The 20257-nt window shown below is 41.2% G+C and overlaps 2 protein-coding genes across 6 annotated transcripts in view; one reads left to right on the top strand and one right to left on the bottom strand.

The window, feature by feature from the left end:
* The window catches only part of kif25 (kinesin family member 25), a 10555-nt gene extending 1325 nt beyond the window's left edge, over positions 1 to 9230 (top strand). The window contains exons 3-15 of the mRNA XM_005734446.2: positions 243 to 365; positions 1881 to 2022; positions 3000 to 3103; positions 3189 to 3274; positions 3372 to 3411; positions 3492 to 3559; positions 3654 to 3728; positions 3911 to 4057; positions 4176 to 4352; positions 6172 to 6326; positions 6421 to 6666; positions 8018 to 8173; positions 8360 to 9230. Of these exons, the coding sequence (XP_005734503.1) occupies positions 243 to 365; positions 1881 to 2022; positions 3000 to 3103; positions 3189 to 3274; positions 3372 to 3411; positions 3492 to 3559; positions 3654 to 3728; positions 3911 to 4057; positions 4176 to 4352; positions 6172 to 6326; positions 6421 to 6666; positions 8018 to 8173; positions 8360 to 8511 (1671 nt within the window). The 3' untranslated portion in view covers positions 8512 to 9230. The remainder of the gene's footprint in view (positions 1 to 242; positions 366 to 1880; positions 2023 to 2999; positions 3104 to 3188; positions 3275 to 3371; positions 3412 to 3491; positions 3560 to 3653; positions 3729 to 3910; positions 4058 to 4175; positions 4353 to 6171; positions 6327 to 6420; positions 6667 to 8017; positions 8174 to 8359) is intronic.
* Positions 9231 to 10879: 1649 nt separating this feature from the next.
* wasf1 (WASP family member 1) overlaps positions 10880 to 20257 on the bottom strand; it is a 68557-nt gene continuing 59179 nt past the window's right edge. For 4 of the 5 annotated variants that reach the window (XM_005734451.1, XM_005734448.1, XM_005734450.1 and 1 more), the window contains 5 exons: positions 18988 to 19044; positions 18111 to 18274; positions 15851 to 16030; positions 13312 to 13880; positions 10880 to 12582 (listed from right to left, as the gene is read on the bottom strand). In XM_005734451.1, coding sequence (XP_005734508.1) covers positions 12425 to 12582; positions 13312 to 13880; positions 15851 to 16030; positions 18111 to 18274; positions 18988 to 19044 — 1128 coding nt within the window. In that variant the 3' untranslated portion in view covers positions 10880 to 12424. The remainder of the gene's footprint in view (positions 12583 to 13311; positions 13881 to 15850; positions 16031 to 18110; positions 18275 to 18987; positions 19045 to 20257) is intronic. The other variant, XM_005734452.1, reaches the window with a different exon arrangement.

The following is a 20257-nucleotide window of genomic DNA, read 5'->3' on the forward strand; positions in this document are numbered from 1 at the left end:
CTTCATAGATACAGAGAAAAACCCAACAATCATATGACCTCCTATGAGCAAGCACTTTGGCGACAGTGGGAAGGAAAAACTCCCTTTTAATAGGAAGAAACCTCCGGCAGAACCAGGCTCAGGGAGGGGCAGCCATCTGCTGCGACCGGTTGAATTGAATTGAATTGTTGATGTTGAACTACGTTTTAACTTCATATAAAAGAGAAATTTTGATGACTCACTTTTGCACGTTTCATTTTCAGTGTTCGGGTAGACAGCGCCGGGACCATGATGAGGGAACCAAGGCTGTGAACGATCATCAGCTTCAGAGTAGTACACGGAAGATAACCCAATCAGCCCTCATCAAGCTTCTCTCAGGGGTTCAGGTAAAAATATATTGAGATGTGTGTATATGTGGTAGATAGTAACTTGGGTTCAGTTCACTTTACTTCAATTCAGTTCAATTGTTTATTTATATAGTAGCAAATTAGAAAAAAAAATCACCCAACAATCAGGCAACTCCCTGTGAGCAAACACTTTAGGATAGTGGGAAGTGGGAAGCCACGACAGGTTGGGAGTGAGGGGGGAGAGAAGAGAAAATAAATAAGAGAGCATAAAGAGACAAAACACAGATTAAGGGAGGAAGAAGACAAAGGCATGCTGCAGTGTTGTATTAACATGTGTTGAGTGAAAAGACAGTGGTGCAGTCAGCACCAGTCTGAGCTTATAGCAGCATAACTAAAGGAGGCTTTAGAGTCACCTGATGCAACCTTAACTATAAAATTTACCTTAAATCTTAAAATTAGACAGTGTCTGTCTTCTGAATCTAAATTGGAAGCTGTTTCCACAGAGGAGGAACGTGACGATGAAGGCTCTGCCTCCCGTTCTACTTTTAGAAATTCAACAATAGGATAACTTGGTGGGGCCTGATTGTTCGAGATTATGCCAGTCATGATGATCATGGATTTTAAATTCAGTTCTGGATTTGTAAAGGAACCAATGAGGAGAACCCAGAATAGGAAAAATCTGGTCTCCTTTTCTTGTCACTGTCATTAGTCTAGCTGCAGTGTTTTGGTTTAACTGATCTGTTTAGGTCGGGTTTAGATATAACTGAGTATCATCTTCATAGCAATGAAAATATATGCAGTGTTTTCTAATATTACTGCAGAAGAGAAGCATGTATAATGTATATAGTACTGGTCCCAGCAGAGCGCCCTGTGGAACTCCATGACTGACTTCTGCATGTGAAGAAAATTCCACATTTACATGAACAAATTGGAGTCTATCAGACAGATATGATTCAAACCCCAGCAGCCCAGTTCCTTTAATGCCAATAGTTTGTTCTAATCTCTGTATTAAATTATTGTCATCAAACGCTGCCCTGATCTCTAACAGGACAAACATAAACATCAGTCCACTGTCAAAGGCTGTTTCTGTGCTACAATGTACTCTAACTCCTCAAAGAAACTATCCCTCTGCAAACTATAAGTTAGCTGTTTGAAACTAGGCTTTCAAGAAATGTTTACATTTCAGTGCCGCAGATTGGTGTATAATTAGCTAAGTCAGTTGGGTCAAGTAAAGGCTAAAGAAAAAGCTATATGTATATCCTCCTGAGAACCAGCCTATTCATTTATATCCTGTGTAATTTGTTTTTTGTCTATATCTTTTGACTTATTTGAGCTACCATACTAAGTCCTGATGTACTAAATAGAGGACATCCTGGGCTTTCCATTGATATTTCATGTGTTTGGGTGGCCTCTTTTAGCTCCAAAGAGGCAGGAAATCACAAAAAAGTTGAAGGGGAAGGTCCTTTTTTCCTCGGTTCTTAGGAGAATATGTATAGTTAGGAAGGCTTTGTGTAAACACTCCCTTCATTTGTCCACTCTGTGTGTTTGTGGCAGGCTGTGAAGCATGACGCGAGTGAGTTGTTTGCAGTGTATGTGAGTTTTGCCACCGAGTTGGAGGAGCAGAGCAAGCAGCTCCTGGAGAAAGTAGAGCAAGCCAACTCATCTCTGAACGGTCACAGTGAGGATGGATTTCAGAGTAAGTATCTGAATGGAACCTCAGGTTAATATTAAAGTAGCATCTGTAGGCAGTGACGGTGATACTTTTGGTGTTTTGAAACCTTTTTTGTTTAAAATGTGAAAACTGCAATGCATCCCGAAACAGTGAAGCAGCAGTTAGAGGAGGCACATCTTAAAGCATGTGGACTCTGACTTTAGGATTTCATTTGATTGACTAAAATTTCACATAAAATTATTTTTAGGCTGACAATAACAGTATTCAGAAGTTTAAGATGTTAAAAAGTTCTGCTGCAGATGTCACCAGCTGATCACAAAGACAGAAGGATATTAGATAATGTTCAGGTAAACCTGCCAAAAAATACGATGCTGTAAGTTGATTAAAACTAGGTGCACTTTGATATATGAATACCTTAATATCCATGTCTTTTACTGTATATTAGTGTCAGCTTTCTGAGACGATATCCTTTATATTAAAGTCCAGTCCATTTTCTCAAAGCTTCCCCAATAAAATAAAAGTATTTTCTTATAGTTTCAAATAAGGTTTAAACACAGAGACAAAGTTGTGGCCTTTCATAGTTCATTTTTACAGTCATGATAAAAATCAAATGGCATCCTTTTAAAATTCTAAGGTTTTACATATCAAAATATAATTTAAAAAAAATAACATGATTTACTGGTCTGAAGCATTTAGGTGGCATCATCCCAGCAAATTCAGCCCAAAGTCAAGCTGTGCAATGATCAGAGAAACTGCAAAAACCCCAAGAGCTACAACTCAAACTCTACAGGCATCAGTTAGTATGTTAGTTGGTGTAAATGTTGGCGTTCATCTGAGGTTGTGTTGTTTACCTGATATGTAGAAGTTTAGAATTAACACAGGGTGCACTTTCTTTTTACCATGACTGGATATGTTGCTAAAAAGAGGACAGCATGATGTTGAATATTTGTGTGATACACTGAACCTTAGTTCTGACTGAAAAATGTGCACACCATGTGCAGATTTGCAGGTTCGTGTTGCAGCCCTGGAGCACTCTCTGGAGGAAGAAAGGGAGAACTGCAGGGCAGAGAGGCGGAAGCGGAAAGAACTTCACAACACACTGGTGGTAAGAAGACAAAAGTGTTAGATGATGGAATAAAAAGAAAGAGCTGTACTGAATCTTTTAATCACTGATGTTTGTTTCACTTCAGGAGCTCAGAGGGAACATTCGGGTTCACTGCAGGGTGCGTCCAGTTCTTCCTTTTGACCAGATCCAGTCCTCAACTTCCGGATCAGGGTGAGTGAACAGGCAATGCAACATGAATACACAATTAAATGAAGAAAAGTTGTTAAAAATGAGAGAACTTAAGATAACCCAGTGTTTTCTCCATCAGGTCTGCATCATCAGAGGAAGTAATCCAAGCAGTCAGTGATGTCAGTGTTGCCAACTCTTACAAATGATTTTCATTGATTGCTGCATACCTGCCTTTACTTGAATCCCTCTTTTTATTTAGGATACAGTGATGGTGAATTGCATGAAGGCGGGGATGCTGGTGCAAAACAAAATGTTTGAGTTTGAGAGGTAAAACAATATGCTGGCATCACCATACAATGGACGACATTTCCCCAATTATTTTTCAGTTGTTAGTGACTGTGGCAATGCGCACTTCTTTCAGGGTACACGGACCAGAGGATTCCCAGGAGGCTGTGTTTGAAGAAGTCAAGTCACTTCTAACATCTCTGCTGGATGGGTGAGCATGAAACTATGCGGAAAAAAAGAGCTCTATATCAAGTCAAATGTTATTCCGATGGATTAATTCAACTGTCTTCATTTAACACTCTGGTGCGTGAATGAGCGGAGCAAACTGAGCAGCATAATATGACTGCATGGCTGCGACAGTAATTGAATGTCACCTTGCTTCCTGCCTTTCAGCTATAATGTGTGTATCATGGCATATGGGCAGACAGGCAGTGGGAAGACTCACACCATGATGGGATCCCAGTTCCTGGATGAGCTCTCAGGGACACAGCAGGAGGCACAGCAGGGTATTATCCCAAAGGCTGCTGCTGAGCTCTTTCGGTGAGAGAAAAAAGGGTTGGATGTGTTTCTCAAGTCATTTTTAGTAGTTTGATCCACAAGAAAGCATAATATCTACTTTGTTTTGCTTCTTTCCTTTCTGTTACCATGTGATGCCCAGGCTGATCTCTGAGAAGCCTGCAGAAAGTCACACAGTGGAAGTGTCAGTGATGGAGGTGTACAACAATGAGGTGTTTGACCTGCTGGCCAGGGATGAGCACAGCAATGCAGCTGGCCAGAGACGGGATGTCATCACCTCCTCCTCCGGTGCCAGCCAGGTCCCCTCCCTCACATCTGAGTGAGTAGAGCCAGAGCTAAGATACAGCAGTTTATGTGGGCTTTTGTATGACTGGTCTACATACTAGAAGAGCAATATACTAGAAGGCTTTTCATAAAAATACTAAGACCAGTGTACCAATCATCATCATCACCATTCATAAAAAAGAGGGCATGTATACCGTTGGGCCCACATGGAATTACAAGCTGTCCTCCTCTGGTTTTTCAGACTTTATTTAGTTCTTGATCACACAGACAGGAATTCTGCTCTTGGCCACGTTTCTGGATGTAGTGGGCAGAGAAAAGAAGCTCAGCCCACTCCGAGCTAATCTATGAACACATGTTTATGAAGCTTTAAAAAGATAAGACGCCAGAAATTCAGCTCCGAATTGAAAAGTGGTGAAAATGAAGCTAAAGGAAAGCAAAAGGGTGACTCCTGACTCCTGATGAGCTCTCAATTGCTTGAAAGGTTTTTACCCTTAGCAACTTCATAAAACTGGAAAGTTTCACTTTTTTCAGCAGCAGAGTTGAAAAAAACGAAACAGCTTAATCCTTAAACCTTCACTATTTTCTGTTTATTAGCTAAATTAAATTAAATCTAAAATGAGTAGTGGTTGTAGTAGAACATTTTAACGTCAGCTAACAATCATTATTGCTTCACAGTAGTTTGCCTTTGCCAGCCCAACAAACACATATTTCCACCCATACAGGTCGTGCCTCATCTAAACAGAAGCCTTTAAGATAGAGGTCCCTGTTTGTGAGGTCATTTTTGATGGTCTGGATAGCTTCTTTCCCCATAATAAATAAAACGATCATTTTAAAACTGCATTTTTGTATTTATCCAGGTTATGTTTTTAATATTAAAATTTGTTTGATGATCTGAAGCGTGTAAGTGCGACAAATATGCAACAACAACAAAAATCAGGAAGTGGGGAAATACCTTTTCACAGCACTGTATATAGTGTACATGCTTCAAATATGCATGCTACAGACACATTTTCAGCCCAGCAGCAAAACAGATCTGTGTAATCACCACCTCTCCATATCCCTGGCACTATTGCTTTGCTTTGTTTACTAAAAAACAGGTTTAAATTGTCTCGTATTCCTCTAGCCATTAAACTTCTAAACACTGGTGACAGCCAGCTTGCTGCAGCAAAGCTAAGTTTGCCATGTGTTTTACCACAGACCAGCTCACTGTTGAGGATCTGTTATATAACTCAAGAATTCATGTGCCAATTATGACAACATCCATCTCTCCATCAATTTTTCTTACTAATTATTGAGGCTGGATTGAAATCACGTGATATTCCCATACACGTACATGGAACAAGCATTTCAACATAAAAGCATACAATATATGCAGACAAAGACATCCTCTAAAGCGCCCTCAGCTGTGCTACAGATGTCTCCTAGTTTGACACAAAGCCCCTGGGACCCTCACAGCTGATTGCCCAAAGCGGACAGGCACACTGGGACAGGAAGGTAATATAGAAACTAAGAAAGTGGAGCTGTCAAAGAATGCAAACAAGTCTAATCTGATTACATATGGCAGTGAAATTTAGTAGAAAGGCTGTTGTTCCTCTAGATATCGAGTGTTTTACAATTAAATGAACAAGCATTGTTGTCGCCTTTTAAAGCTGATTGTGAATTTTTAAGAATGCCTCTGATGTGTATCCAAGAATCCAAGAATCCAAGAATAAAACCAGCAGACTCCACAGAGCAAAGAAGAACTGCAGATTTGACTGATAATATAATAAAGAAATCTAAAAATACTGAAAACTGTTTTAGTAATGTAATCTTTTTTTTTTGTATTTTAAGGACTTTCCCTTTATGTTTTTCAGGCCCGTGAGTAATGCCTCTGAGGTGATGCAGATTATTAGCAGCGTTCTGAAGCTCAGAGCTCACTGTCCCACCCTTGTCCACGCGGACTCATCACGCTCTCACCTCATTGTGACCCTCACGGTTTCCTCCAAGAGTCCCAATGCAGTGGCCCTGGGTGAGATGCATGTCTGGGAATTCATTGAGGACCTCTTTCAGTGACCTGCCGTTCACACGTTCTTGCATCGTAACCCTTTCGCTCTTCCATTCAGCCCGCAGGCTACAGAGTGCCAAGATGGACATGCGGCGCTCCACCCAGAAGGAGTGGTGGAGTCCACGCTGTCGCCGTGCCAACCTCGCCGCCCACCACTCAGCGGACGAAACCTCTGCAAGCCCCGCGTCCTCTCCCTGCTCGACCCCGTCCCTTTCTCCCTGCCCCTCCCCAAGACACAGCATCACTCAGACTCCATTCAGGACAAAGCTTCAGCTGGTGGACCTGGCTGGCAGCGAGTGTGCTGGTAGGTGCTCCGTGCAGGAGGACATTCTTTGAAAAGGTTGGCATTCTGGGAAGTGGTTTATGGTGCAATAATTTACTGGGAAACCGGAGACTCGAGACATGACAAATCTGCCTAGTGCTTAGTTTTCCATGACTATTTTTTAGTCTGTTTGAGCTAAATATGCAGTTTAGAAGTTTCTTTTTTCCAGTCAGAGCCTGAACTAGGAACTACAAAATGATTAATCAAAAGACAGACAGGATAGAGGCACTAACAGACCAGAAGATTTAGATAAATACAAAATCCACCAAGAAGACAAAAACAGCAGTAAAATTAACAATAAATGTAATAACATTTAATAAAAAATTTAAACAATTTAAAAGTTTAAAGTTTAAAAGATTTAAAAGGGTATTAACTGGTCATGAAAGCCAAGTCAAATAGATATGCTTTCAATCTTGATTTAAAGGATTGGATAAAGTCCAAGGCTCAAATAGAAGCAGGGAGGCTATTCCAAAGGTTGGGTGCAGCTGAAGCAAAGGCACGATCGCCTCTGGTCTTCAGTCTAAACTTAGGTTGGGCCAGGAGTAATTGACTTGATGATCTTAATGCACGACAAGGAGTGTACAGATTGAGGAGGTCAGTGAGGTAACTGGGCGCAATGTTATTCAAGAAAACAAAAGTAAAACAATTCAGTTCAATTTCTTTTTGTTATACTGCCAAATCACAACAACTGTCGCCACAGAGCGCTTTATATTGTAAGGTAAAGCCCTACAGTAATGGAGAGGAAACCCCAACAATCAAAAAATGCCCTTTGAGCAAGCACTTGGCAACAGTGGGAAGGAAAAATTACCTTTAAACAGGAAGAAACCTCCAGCAGAACCAGGCTCGGGGAGAACAGCCATCTGATGTAACCAGCTCTGGCGAGGGGTGGGAGACAGGACCAAAGTTATCCTGTGAAAGACAGCCAGAGATTCTCTTTCTAGTCCCTGTCAGTACTCTCGCTGCATTATTTTGGATCAACTCAAGACTTTTGAGGGTGTTTTAAGGGCATCCTGATAATAATGAATTATAATAGTCCATCCTAGAAGTAATAAATGCATGAACTAGTTTTGCAGCATCACTCTGTGGCAGGATGTTTCTAATTTTAGAGAAATTGCCCAAATGCGGGAAAGCAGTCCTGCATATTGCTATAATATGCACAGGGAAGGACACATCCTGGTTATAAGTGATTCCTCACAGTGTTACTGGAGGCCAAGATAATTCCATCCAGAAGTATGTGGTTAGACACCATGTTTCTAAGATTTTTAGGGCTGACTACAATAACCTCAGTTAGAGAGCACATTATCTAACTTTAGGCCGTCTAAATGTGTCCCAGGTATGTCTGGAGTTTCAGGTGCAGCTCTCTGGGAGTCATCATGTATAAACCGTAGTCTCTCGGCTCTGTCCGATGTCCTTGGAGCTCTGGCTGAACACAGACCACACATCCCTTACAGGAACAGCAAACTCACTCATCTGCTGCAGGATGCCATAGGTGAGTCACACACACATTATTTATTCTTTTTATGTCCAGTGACTCACTATTTCCCATGTCCGGGTCTTCTGGAAAAGATTAACTCAGCTCCACAATAACCAAATCCAGGGTTGAAATTTGTGCCCAAAAATGACAGGAAAAACCCATCTGTCTTCCACCTTATGTACCTCTCATTTCATCCACCAGGTGGTGATGCCAAGCTGCTAGTGATGCTCTGTGTCTCCCCGACGCAGCGCTTCATCACAGAGTCCCTGCAGTCTCTTGGTTTTGGCACGCGGGCACGGCAGGTACAGAAGGAGCCACCCCGAAGAAAAAATAATAGCCTCAAAGTTAAATAAGAAAGCAAAGGAAGATCTTTAACATAGATCCTTTATGAGTCATTACAACAGATAGAAGGGCGAGTGTTATAATAGGGGCACAACATTCACCCTTATATTCTAGCCTTAACTAGTATAAGAGTATTTTTGATTTTGCAGTTATTGGAAGTTTGGTTACTTTGTGCTGGAAGCAGATCACATTTCACCCTTTCCACAGTACTGTTTTCCTTACTAATAATTATGCAGGCATCTTTTAAGAAACATACATATTTATGCATTTACTTAGAATTTAATGTCTTAAAGTTTTCTGAAACTACTGATTCTTAGGAATGCTGTGTGCAATGACATTCTTGCACTGCATGTGTAGTTCATGATATACAAACTTAGTACATGTGAGAAGACTTTATTAGCACTTTATTAAATTAATTAAAGCTAAAATAGAAAACATGCCAACAGCAAACAGAACTGCACTATATATGGAAAAACAAAAGCTGTTTTAATCCTAAGGCATTCTGCTGTAAATTCATTTCAACACTACCTACCCCTGCTTTGCCTTCTCTTTTGTTTTGGTTTTCCACCCCAGCATTTATGTTTACACAGTATTTATACACATTTTTGGTTACATATTAAAAATCTTTCTGAAGATTTGATGAAGTAGAAAAGTGTATCCGTATTAGAAATAAACAGCTGACATGCCTGTTCTTGTGTAATCAGTCTTAAGAATCCTATAAATAAAAAAAGACAAATCATTTAAAGTTTATGGCTCACGCTTTATATACAAATTACAGTGGGCTGTAGTTCCACTAAGCTCTCACTTCTGTGTAGATAACACGGGGGGATCCATGCACGTGCAGGTAGGGAGCTATAAAGTTATTAGCCCAATGCGACATAATGCATCAGTGTGATCCTAAAATACACACCCTAATGATTATTTGCAAATGCAGTTTCAGGTCTGTTGACTCCAGTTTAATGCTGGGAAGAAAAATCACACAATTCCCTCTGAAGTGAACCAGTTGGACATCTTCCCAGCACGAATAGAATAACACACTGTATCTGGTAATTAAATCTCTTTTTCATCAGCTCCCCTTAGTTCCACACACTCGCACTTATTAATAAGGCTTCCTCCTACCAGCAGGCTGCAAACTGCGAAATGTTGTGATTCTCTAATCCGTGCAGTCCCAAAGCTGGCATGCTATTGAGGCACGCATGTCATGTGCCACCCTGACAGGAAAACTGAAAGGCCCAAAGTGGGTTTTTTTGTTTTTTTTGTTTTATCTTTTGTTTTGTCTTTTGAAAACAGCAGGCTTAGAGGATAAAGAGTGACAGAAGAAAACAAAACTATGGCTTGAACAGAAGTGAGAAGATAATAAACAAGGAAACTACAGGAGTGTTTAGGGAGGTGACAGACGAGAGGAAATGTGAAAATGAGCTGAGAGAGAAACGGGAATGACGGAACGTAAGAGTGTGAAAGCACATGTAACTGAACTTTTACTTCAACCTTCACTCTTTATCTGCGTTATTATGTTTCTAACAGGATGAGTTTTTGTACAGCGTTCAGGATATGGATCATCTGTTGAAATTCTCCTTTACACATAGATTACCTGGAAACAGACTGATAGGTAAGAATGTGTATTTCCCAGCCGGTTGGTTAGTGTTTGTTGGAGGTGGCAGGGAGTCACTGCGAAACATGTTGCTAAAGCCCCAGTCATGCAGATCTACAGACTGGTCAGTGACCCTCCCTAACAACCACAATTTGCTAGGAAAATATATTGGTTAGTGGTTGCTTGCAGTCGCTTGGTGAAATTGGTTGCAAAAAAACCAAAATACCTCGTTCTGAGTGCTTTGGTCTCTCAGCAGATTATGGCGAGCCAGGAAAGCCAAATATCACCAAATATCTCCTCAAACCCATCTGTTGGCTCAGCTGGCTTGCTGGCAATCAAGTTTAGCAATCAGCCTTTACTTGGTTCATGTCAGCTGGAAATATTTCCTTCAATTCCCCCCAAATACTGGAAATACCTTGCAATCTCCCAAATTAAATTTGAGTTGTCTCTTTTTTCTTAATGAACAGATATTTGTAGGTTTTTCCACTATATTTAAGTATTTAATTCATGTCATAATTATAAAAGCAAAATTGCACCAGCTTAATGAAAGGAGCAACTCGTCTGTAAAAGCAACTGGTTCGAGGTCTTGGCCAGTTACTTGTGAATAAATCTGCACTTTTGGAGGTTTAGGGGCCGCTGCTCTTATTAATTTCATTTTTAATCTGTGTAGCACACTGAGAAATCATGGCTTGTGTTCAACCGTAATCAAATTAAGCTAACTCGGTTATTGTTTTACAGAGAACAGGACTCCGATCAAGCAACCTCAACAACAACAACAAACCCTGAAATATAACATTAGATTTTTATTAATTCAAGCAAACTGTTACAGTAAACAGTTACATAAGTTACATGGTATACAGTATTGATCCAATCTTTTTTTTTCCTCCTTTCAACTCCCTCCCCCCCAGCCAAACATAGAAACAGCGAATTCATACAAGCGCAGGCAAGTAAGTAGTAACAGCACAATACATTCATCAACTCAACGATACGTTTTGTACGAACAATAAGGCAAGTAGAAGAAAAAAACAAAACGAACGAACGGAAAAGGATGGCAGACATTTCCTTTCAAATGAGCCAAAACAAGGCAGAATGTAAGCTTCTTGTCTTACGCCTCAAACGGCAGTACTACGCAGAGCTGTAGTCCCAAACGAGGTAAGGCTTCCCGTTAGTGAGCAGTTAAACAGTAAAAGGGCATCTGAGAGAAAAGCTGCCATCAGTGACGTTGACTGGTTTGCATCTGGTGTCAGTCAGATTCCCAAAACTCGAAAAAGTTTCTCTCTGTACGCTGTATTTTATTTTATTTTTTTAATAAATCAGGGATAATAAGAGAGGCAGGAATTCTGATGTTTATCTACAGAATCAAGTTGCTTCCACCGTCCATTTCTGCGGCAACAAGCGTGAGAAAATGAAGGGAGCTCGATATAAACAATGGCTTAGTGTTTCTCTTTGACAGCGCCTGATGTCAACAATAGCAGAAATGGCTCCTCTGAACCCAGACAGCTCAGTATCTAGGCATACATTTCCCTGGGGTAAAGGTTAAATGTAAGTGGATGGATATGCACACATGTGACCAAAGCAGCCATATGGTTTCCCCCATCATTTCAGCCATACAATAATTATCACATGACACAGCAACACAATCTTTTGCTTGTCCTTAGTGGTAAAGTCATTCCTGATAACAAAAAAAAAAAAGTGTGTGTGGGGGGGTGACGACAACCCAGCCTGTGGTCAGGGTTTGATACTACTGGCCTGTTAAAACAAGTGTTTCAGTTGTACTAGGTAAATAAAAGATGATTAAAATAAAGCAGCATTCACTCAATGCCATGTTCAGCAAAACCATATTGGAGAACTAAAGATAGATGCAACATGCCTTCATTTGTTCTTTTCAAATTTCTTCTTTGTTTTTGTTTTTCCCCAACATCAAGGTACAGATAAGAAACGAAAACAAGTGGCTCTTCAAAAAAAGTTATCTTCGTGTATACCGATAGTAAACATGAGGGATTTCATCACAAGAAATCCAGCCGAAACAAAGTCGCGTGGTAGGTGCAGAAGAATGAATTCGAAAAAAGAGAGAGAGAGAGAGAAAAACGACTCTTGGAACACTAGAAAGACCGACAACGGCGACGTGGAGTCCCTCCACTGAACACAAACCACAACGAGACAGACATATGACAAGATATAAACAACAAAAAAAAAAAAAGAGAGAGGAAAGGTGGTCGTAACGGTGTTTCGGTTCTTTGATGTCGAGGTGTGGAGTGCAGGGATGCGATACTGCTGGAGGGTGGGGCACCTCCATCCTCCCGGTATTCCTTCTGTTCTCTCCCTCGCCGCCGTCATTCCATCCAGTCTCCTTCGTCAAACTCGGACTCGTCCTCGGAGTCGGAGTATTCCACGGCGATGCGGCGTGACAGGATGGTGGCCACATCATTACCCACTCGCTCGTGCTTAGCCTCTTGTTCTCGCTGCTCCTCCACTTTTCGCAGCTGTATGCCTGCAGCAGGGAAACGGAGAAAGATGATTACATATCATCGCTCCTGAAACTCCCGATTAGGATTATAACGACTACAGCAACAATAACTTGGATATAGATGTGTATTTATCCTGCTTTATTAAAATGTATTTATGTGAAATATTAAAAACTGGTCTCCGATTTGATTAATCTGAATGAAGCTGGATCTTATAGACACAGCGTGACACTATGTGCGCAGCACCTGCTCCCACTTGCTATTTAAATCTGTTTGCAAGTGCCAGCCAATCAGAAGAAAGCTTGCTTAAAGGGAGGGGTAGGAGAGCTAAGAATGAGAGGCTTGTTTTATACAGTAGATGAAACTGAATGCAAAGCTAATCTAATAGAGACCAAGCTAGGTGTTCTTTTCTCTAACCATTTAGTGTGAAAAATGAATCCTATGGTCCTAGAAGAGTAACGAAAAGGACAGTAAACAAAAGAGTGGCATCTTCAAAGTTATTTCACGGCCTTCTTTTACAGATTTACAAAAATACAGTTATCTATGATGTAAGACGAGAAAAGCAGCAAAGATTGGAGGAAGTTTTGCTTCAAGACAGGCTTAAAAATATCTGAATATATTCTCTTATCATCACATGCAGAGCTGGCATTACACAATCTTTTCAAGATTTGGAGGCAGTTAAGCTGCTACTATGAAAAAGTGGTCACAACATGGTTTTAAAGAACTATTTGCACATGCATTTACAAACACTTCACCTTTTCTGATAGCCTCCAACAGGACACTGCGTGCATCGCTGATGGGTGGCAGATTGGCGGGATGGTGCCTCTTGGTCCCCATGTCGTGGACGGCGTGGGGGGGAGGGGAGGCCATGGCTCCTGCTGAAGGGAAGGCGGGCACAGGTGGTGGCCCTGATAGGCACGGTGATGAGCTCCGCGCTCCTGGGAGGGGCAGGGGAGGTGGTGGCGGTGGAGGAGGCAGGATGGTGCTGTCTGACTGAATACCAGAACCCGAGGATGGACCTTTGTCCAGGACCTGCTGGAAACGAGCTGGAGATGAGGAGTGGAGGGGAGGTGCCACGGGTGGAGGGGCTGGATGGAGAACACCCGGGGCTATCTGGAGGGGAGCGGGGGGAGGCGGGATGGCTGGGGGATGCTGCTGGACTGGTAGAGGAGGAATAGGAGGAGGAGTGCCGCGCAAGCCTGTGGAGGGTAAGGGTGGAGGAGGAGGGGGCAGAGGGGGAGGCGGAGGAGGAGGAGTGTTGGAGTTGTGGCCTGCTGTCCGGGCTGGAGACTGGGGTCTGCTGTCGGAAAAGCCCGAGCTGGAGCTGGAGGGAAGAAGAAACACGAATGAGGTGGAGGCAGTGGTGGTGCACTGCTGCGGCTCTTTAAGCCTTTCAGAGTATCTGAGAAAACGCTCACCAACAGGTAACAAGGAGGCTGGACTTTGGTCACCATGTGCTTCATGTGCAAAATTTGAGAGATAATTGAGGTAACTTCAACTTTTTCCACTTGGGAAGACTGTTATATGCCATAAATTCTCTCGAAACACAACACCCACCAAAACAGCTTGTATATACATGTGCACTTCAGTTACTAGTTTGTTTTTTTTAAATTAATAGTTTGACAAAATACATGAAAACTGTATATAGCGATAGAGGTTATGAAATGTAAACATGCCAAAATATTATGGTTCCAGCTGTCTGCAAATTGTCTAGTTTTCCTTTGGTAATCTTGATCATTTAAAAGTGCATTGAACGAGTGTATGCAGACGAGATCAAGATGATCTGGTGAAGTTCAATCTGAGCATTAGAATGGGGAAGAGAGGAGAGAGGATATCTGGTACGAGGAGAACAGTTTAACAAAAAACCATTGAACTAGCAGCTTAGTCAAGCCTCAAAATTGACTAATATTTGCTCCACATTTTGCAGCGCTGAGTGTGATCAGCAGAAGAGCACATTCCACCTGGCAGGGACAGTCTAACACCAGGCTTTGCATTTTCCCAATTAAACTTTCTATGAAACTAATTTGACTCAGACTGCGAAAGAAGAACATAGCTGCTTATTTATATCCATGACATCCACCTTTTTAGCCTCAGACCATCTGTAGCACATCATGCATAATAAAACCCCCCCATAACTCCAAAATTATCTCTATCATCTGTCTGAATTTTTAAATCTGTCACCGACAAATGCACGTGTGCCAAGTAAAACGGAAAGCCTGACTATTGTAACGACAGAAACTGCCTGTTCACAAAAGGTGCATGTCAAGAGCCGAGTTTGTTTCGTTCTTATCTTTTCAATTAAAAATGTGCAGCAATGCGTCAGAAGCAGCTGCTGGGAGTGTGGAAGTAACCATAAATACAGCTGCTTTGTGAAACTGCAGAGTTGTCACAGGAGCATGGATAGAGTGACGAGGCCAAAGTATTTCCACTTCACTGTCAGTTCAATAAATTAGAGGTTAAAGATCACCGAGCAACCGGCTTATTGTAACTTGCACATTAAAGACAAGAGTGTGAATAACAGTGGCCGTTCACTGATGCCGAACCTGCGGGGGTTGGTACACCGCTAACACTGCGACACAGAGGAATGTGTCCACAATCAATCCTCCTCCTGTGGTGAAGGAGAAGGGGGAAAAAAAAGGCACAGCAGGAGGAAGAGAAGACGGAGGAAAAAATAAAGTGTGGAGTGTTTCCTCTCAGGACAGCAGCGCTACTTAATGTGCTGTAGTAAAGGAAAGTTTTCAGAGGAGGTGAAGCGAGAAAATGAGATACGATGGAACATGGTGACGGGAACTTTTAAAATGGCAAAAAAAAAAAAGGAAAATCAGCACGAATTAAAGGTCAGAATAAAGTAAATAAAAGAGCAAGAGGAAAAAATCAATGCAAGATTTCTCCAGTGTTACCTTAATCATTCCCTCTGATCTCTTCATCCTTTCAAAAACAGCTACATAAGCGGCCAATATGTGCAGCAGAAAAACAACCTGTAATATGTTCAGTGGCCTTAACAAACAGCTGATCCTGCCCTTCAACAAGCCTTTTTCTTATTTTACTTCATCTTTGTTCCACACACTCTCAAACCACACATTCATCAACCTCTTCAGAACCAGTAATTGAAGGTCGGTCTATGATACTGACGGATGTGTATGAGAAAATGAGATAAACAAGGCTAAGAGATGGGGAGGGAATCGCAGTAGTTACAGATAATTCCTTAGCACTTTTTTTAAACTGCTTGAAACACACATTTATGTTTTAGGTGTAGGTAGAACAACAAAGTGAAAACTGAGGCTGATGACTCACCTGATCACAGAAGGTGGCTTTATCTCTCCCAGTGGGTGCATAGGAGGTGGCGGCGGTGGAGGGTCGTGAGGTCGGGAATACATTCTGTCCCCTGTACGGTTAAGCAGTTCGTTCATCTGAGTGTAGGGCAGCGCCGCCAGTGAGAAGGGCCCGTCCAAATGCTCCATGTACAAATGAGTCCTGAGCAGAGAAACCCAGTCATTCATTCACACTGTGTTTGGTTCAGCTGTGAGTCTTTGTGTGTGTGTGTGCAGTTTTGTGTTCTTTGCACTTACTATTCTTACTCACATAAAGCTCATCTGTCAGAACTTAAATCATGTCACTTAAACAAAACCTTACATATTCTGGGTAGGTGGAGGTGCTGAATATAGAACTGAGGTATGTTCCCAATCATTTTACCTTGTGTGTGTAGAATATTTATAATGTATTTAAAAAAAATAAACAAGAAAAACAAACACAAAGCAAACTCACACACAAAAAACAGAAGATATACTAATACTAATATACTAATTATATTTACTGTGGAGTTTGTGTTTGATTAAACACAGCACTAAGACTTTTTGATGATCAGAAATTATGTAGTAATTGGGTCATGGAATTCACAGAGTCCAGTAATCGTAGCCAGCAACACTTAAGAACACAATGCAAAAGTCCTGAGCAACACATGATTTAAGTTTTCTTACATTTGAAAGCCAATATTTAGTATGAGCACCTTTATTCTCCACTACAGCCTGAACCTTTCTTGTCATTTCTTTAAGTCATCTTCAGGAATAGTTCTCCAGGCTTCTTGAAGGACATTCAGAGCTCTTCTTTAGATGTTGGCTGCCTTTTGTTCTGTTCTTTGTCAAGAAGATCCCACGTTGCCTATACGAACCAGTATGCTTTTACTGTACTGGCAGCGTGTTTGGAATCATTTTCATGCAGAAAAATGACAAATTAATGTTTTCACTCAGAGACCATCTAGATGGTCTTGTATGGGGGATCAAAATCTGATGGTACATTTCTGTGTTCATAATTCCATCAATTTTGACAAGATCTCCAACAACACTGGCTGAAACGCAGCCCTAAATCATGACAGAGCCTCCACTGTGTTTTACAGATGGCTGCTGTGCCTCTCTCCTGATCTCCACACCGATGATGATTCGAAAATCATCGAAAAATGTGGAATCGTCACCACATGAAACTCGTTGTTCAGTTGGCATACCTCAGCAGTGAGTGGCTTCTTGACCAGCTGAGGGTTTAGATCCATCTCTCAGGTCCTGAGTCCAGTCTTTGCAGGATTTCTTTCTTAGAACAATTTTTAACTCTTCATCTGCTGGGAATAGTTTTGTAGGCCTACCACGTCTTCATTTCTCCTCCACTTGTTTAGTTTCCTCGTTTTAAGGACACTAAGCCTGAAGAACTATTGCTCAAGACCTTTTTTTTTTTTTTTAATGTATGAGGATGACTGGCTTCTTTTAAGCAAAATACTTTTAAAAAACGACGTGTGGCACAAGACCTGCACTCATTATGTTCTTTAAGGTCATGTTTGTGGTTTCTTCTGGCCATTACAGAGATCTGGTCACACAATATACATATACACATAAAAACAAGTAAATAATAATAAGTAAAGAGGCACTTTTCATAAAACAAACGTATTCTCACAGGCCACAAAAGTATACACTTCCTGTTTCCATTTCTCAGCAGTTTAGAATATTTTTTATTCACAAGAATGAATTTCTGCTACAATTATTCTGTTGACAATGCCGTTGCAGTCTAGGTGAGTGCCCATCAAAGACACTGTTATCCACAACATTGTAAATCAAATGCCGACAACCGCATCTACGGTCCATTTGCTTGAAATCTATTCTCATCAGTGCTCGCAGAAAAGATTTTGTGTCAGCTATCCACGCTACTGACAAATCCAACAAAACTACCAATTTGCATAAAATGTTTTCTTATTAATCACATTGACTGGCAGGGAAATTACTGAACACGAGTGGCACTGCAGCTCTGAGGCACAATAAAAGCAATCACAACTTTGAAGGACCTTAATCATCCCTTTTGTGGCTGCATTTCCCCAGTGCCACAGAAGTGTAAATTGCGTGAACAGATTCTCTGTGGACAGGACACTATTTATTTTTGTCCATAGGATTGATTTCATCCTGCAGATGAATCCGTTTTTATCAAGTTTTTCAGATTTTCAGCTCTCGTGATGTAATGTGCACGTCATTTCCACCAGGTGACACCTGACTAACTAGTGCCGTCCACCTTCACTCACCTGTTGTCGTGATAACCCGCAGATCCGTTGGCCTCTCTGTGTTTGTCTTCAGGTAAGTCCTGGGCGAGCTCTGCCCCCAGTGCCAGTTTCTGCCACTCCTTCTTACGATCGTGAGGTGCTCGCGGTATCTTCTCCGGCTCGTGTGGACGGTCGATCGCCTTCAGCTTTAGAAGAGGAGGCGAAGATGGTGACGGGGATGGAATAGTTAAAAGGAATAATGGGAAGTGGTGCATGAATCCACATGAGGTGTTTTGGGGATGACAATGAGGATGAGAGTGGAAGGAGAAGAGCAGGAGACAAAAAATAATATTAGCCATTAAATATATTTTCCAAAACTGATGAAGGATTGTTAAACATTTGAACGACAGAGCTTGAAAATTACAGTCAAGATTTATCAATGCAGAAGTAGAAAGAAGCGTTCACACACTCAAACAACCAAATCCAAAACTTAATAACTGATCCAAACTGTCCCTCTTTGTAATTTACTTTAAGGTGCCAAATAAACATCAACCTACCACAACAGTCTTAACAATATCTGTGCTTTCTAATCATCTTAAACTTAAAAGCACATTTTTTTAAAGGGGTAGCACTTCACAGAAAATACTGCATCACACAAGCTTGGGAGCAGGGAGTGCTCATTGACTGACTGAATCAAATTGTGGGTAAATATTTTTTTTCCAAAGCTTAAAAGTCTATAAAGAAAGATGGGTAATATTTTGTGATAATCTCGTGCCCATCGTCAAACAGCAATCCCTGACTCCCAGATTTCAGCATGACTGATTTGCAACAGAGGAAAAAAAACAGCAGCAAGCTGCTGAGGTAGAAGTTTGTTCTTTTTTTTGTTTTTAAATCAAATAATCGCTGTTTTTTCACATACCTGCCCTGGAAGGTCTAAGTACCTATAGACCTGATCATACATGCGGGGGTCCTGCAACTACAAGAACAAAAACAAAAACCACAAGAGAAGCACCAGGGGTGAGGGGACGGGGTTCAAAATAATCAACACGGCACAGGATTGAGCACAGCGCTGCTGCACACAGTCAACGGGGACAAAAACAGAGTGGGCGGTGAGAAGTAGGACAAAGGGGAAAGAGGGGGGAAAAAAAGTGCTGTTAAACAGAAAAATGACAACGTGCACAGCGCGGGGGACGTCACAATGGCACGCAAAGACCCACACACACCCACGGTGAATATAACAGAGCGCCGCTTCATCCCAAACAGACAGACTAAGGCAGAAAAGGAGAGATCTCACTGGAATGGGGGGAGCAAATCTACAAAGGTGTGTTTCTACATGCGATGCACAGCAACAACCCACACTGGAGAATGACATGCAAAACAGAAAATGCACACACTCGTGCTAGCCAACCCAAAACAATGAGAGAGCAGATTATATTAAAGAAGGGCAATAAAAACATAAAGGGGACTTTTCACAGTCAATCTAAATATAAAGATATGCATGAAAACACTTTACAATCTTTAGTCAACTTAAACCAGCTAACAATATAAATCAATGTGAAAAATTATTCTCAACGCTAAACATAGACAACTGTAATAAAAGCAAACTTACGAACTAATAAAATAAAACGTATTTATTCTGCAAAAACTGGATAAAACAAGTGAGTTTGGCTTTAAATATTATGTTTCTACTTTCTATCTTCTTGTGGTGCTCAGCTTATTTGCTTTATTAAGGACATGCATGTAAATTTTCACAAATATATTTACAGTCGACAGCTGCGTATAGCGTAGATACTAACCAATACACCATTAACTTCAGTTTGCAATTAAGAGTGAACAGCATATTGGTTCAGGGACTCTTTTCAGCTGCTGGTCTATACACAGCTGGCACTTTGGAGAATATTTCCAGTATGTGGGAGCAATTGTGTTCATGATAACGAGGGATCATCTCAGCCAGTACAAGTGCATCATGTGGCTGTGATTTAAAGAGTTTTACAAGAAGAGGGGGGAGGACTGCAGCACAGGAACACAGTTTTTTTAAGGCTACACAGACAATACCTGTTAGTGGGATGCTTTTATGATGCATTTTTTGTGCCTTTTTTTGACATTAAGACAAAAAAAAGAAAGCACAGACATGCTTGTGTGTTAGTAATTTAACAAGACATATTTGTGCTGATTATAAAAACACAATC

This window comes from Pundamilia nyererei, unplaced genomic scaffold, assembly GCF_000239375.1.
Source record: "Pundamilia nyererei isolate P.nyererei 1_Seehausen unplaced genomic scaffold, PunNye1.0 scaffold00058, whole genome shotgun sequence".
Taxonomy (NCBI): domain Eukaryota; kingdom Metazoa; phylum Chordata; class Actinopteri; order Cichliformes; family Cichlidae; genus Pundamilia; species Pundamilia nyererei.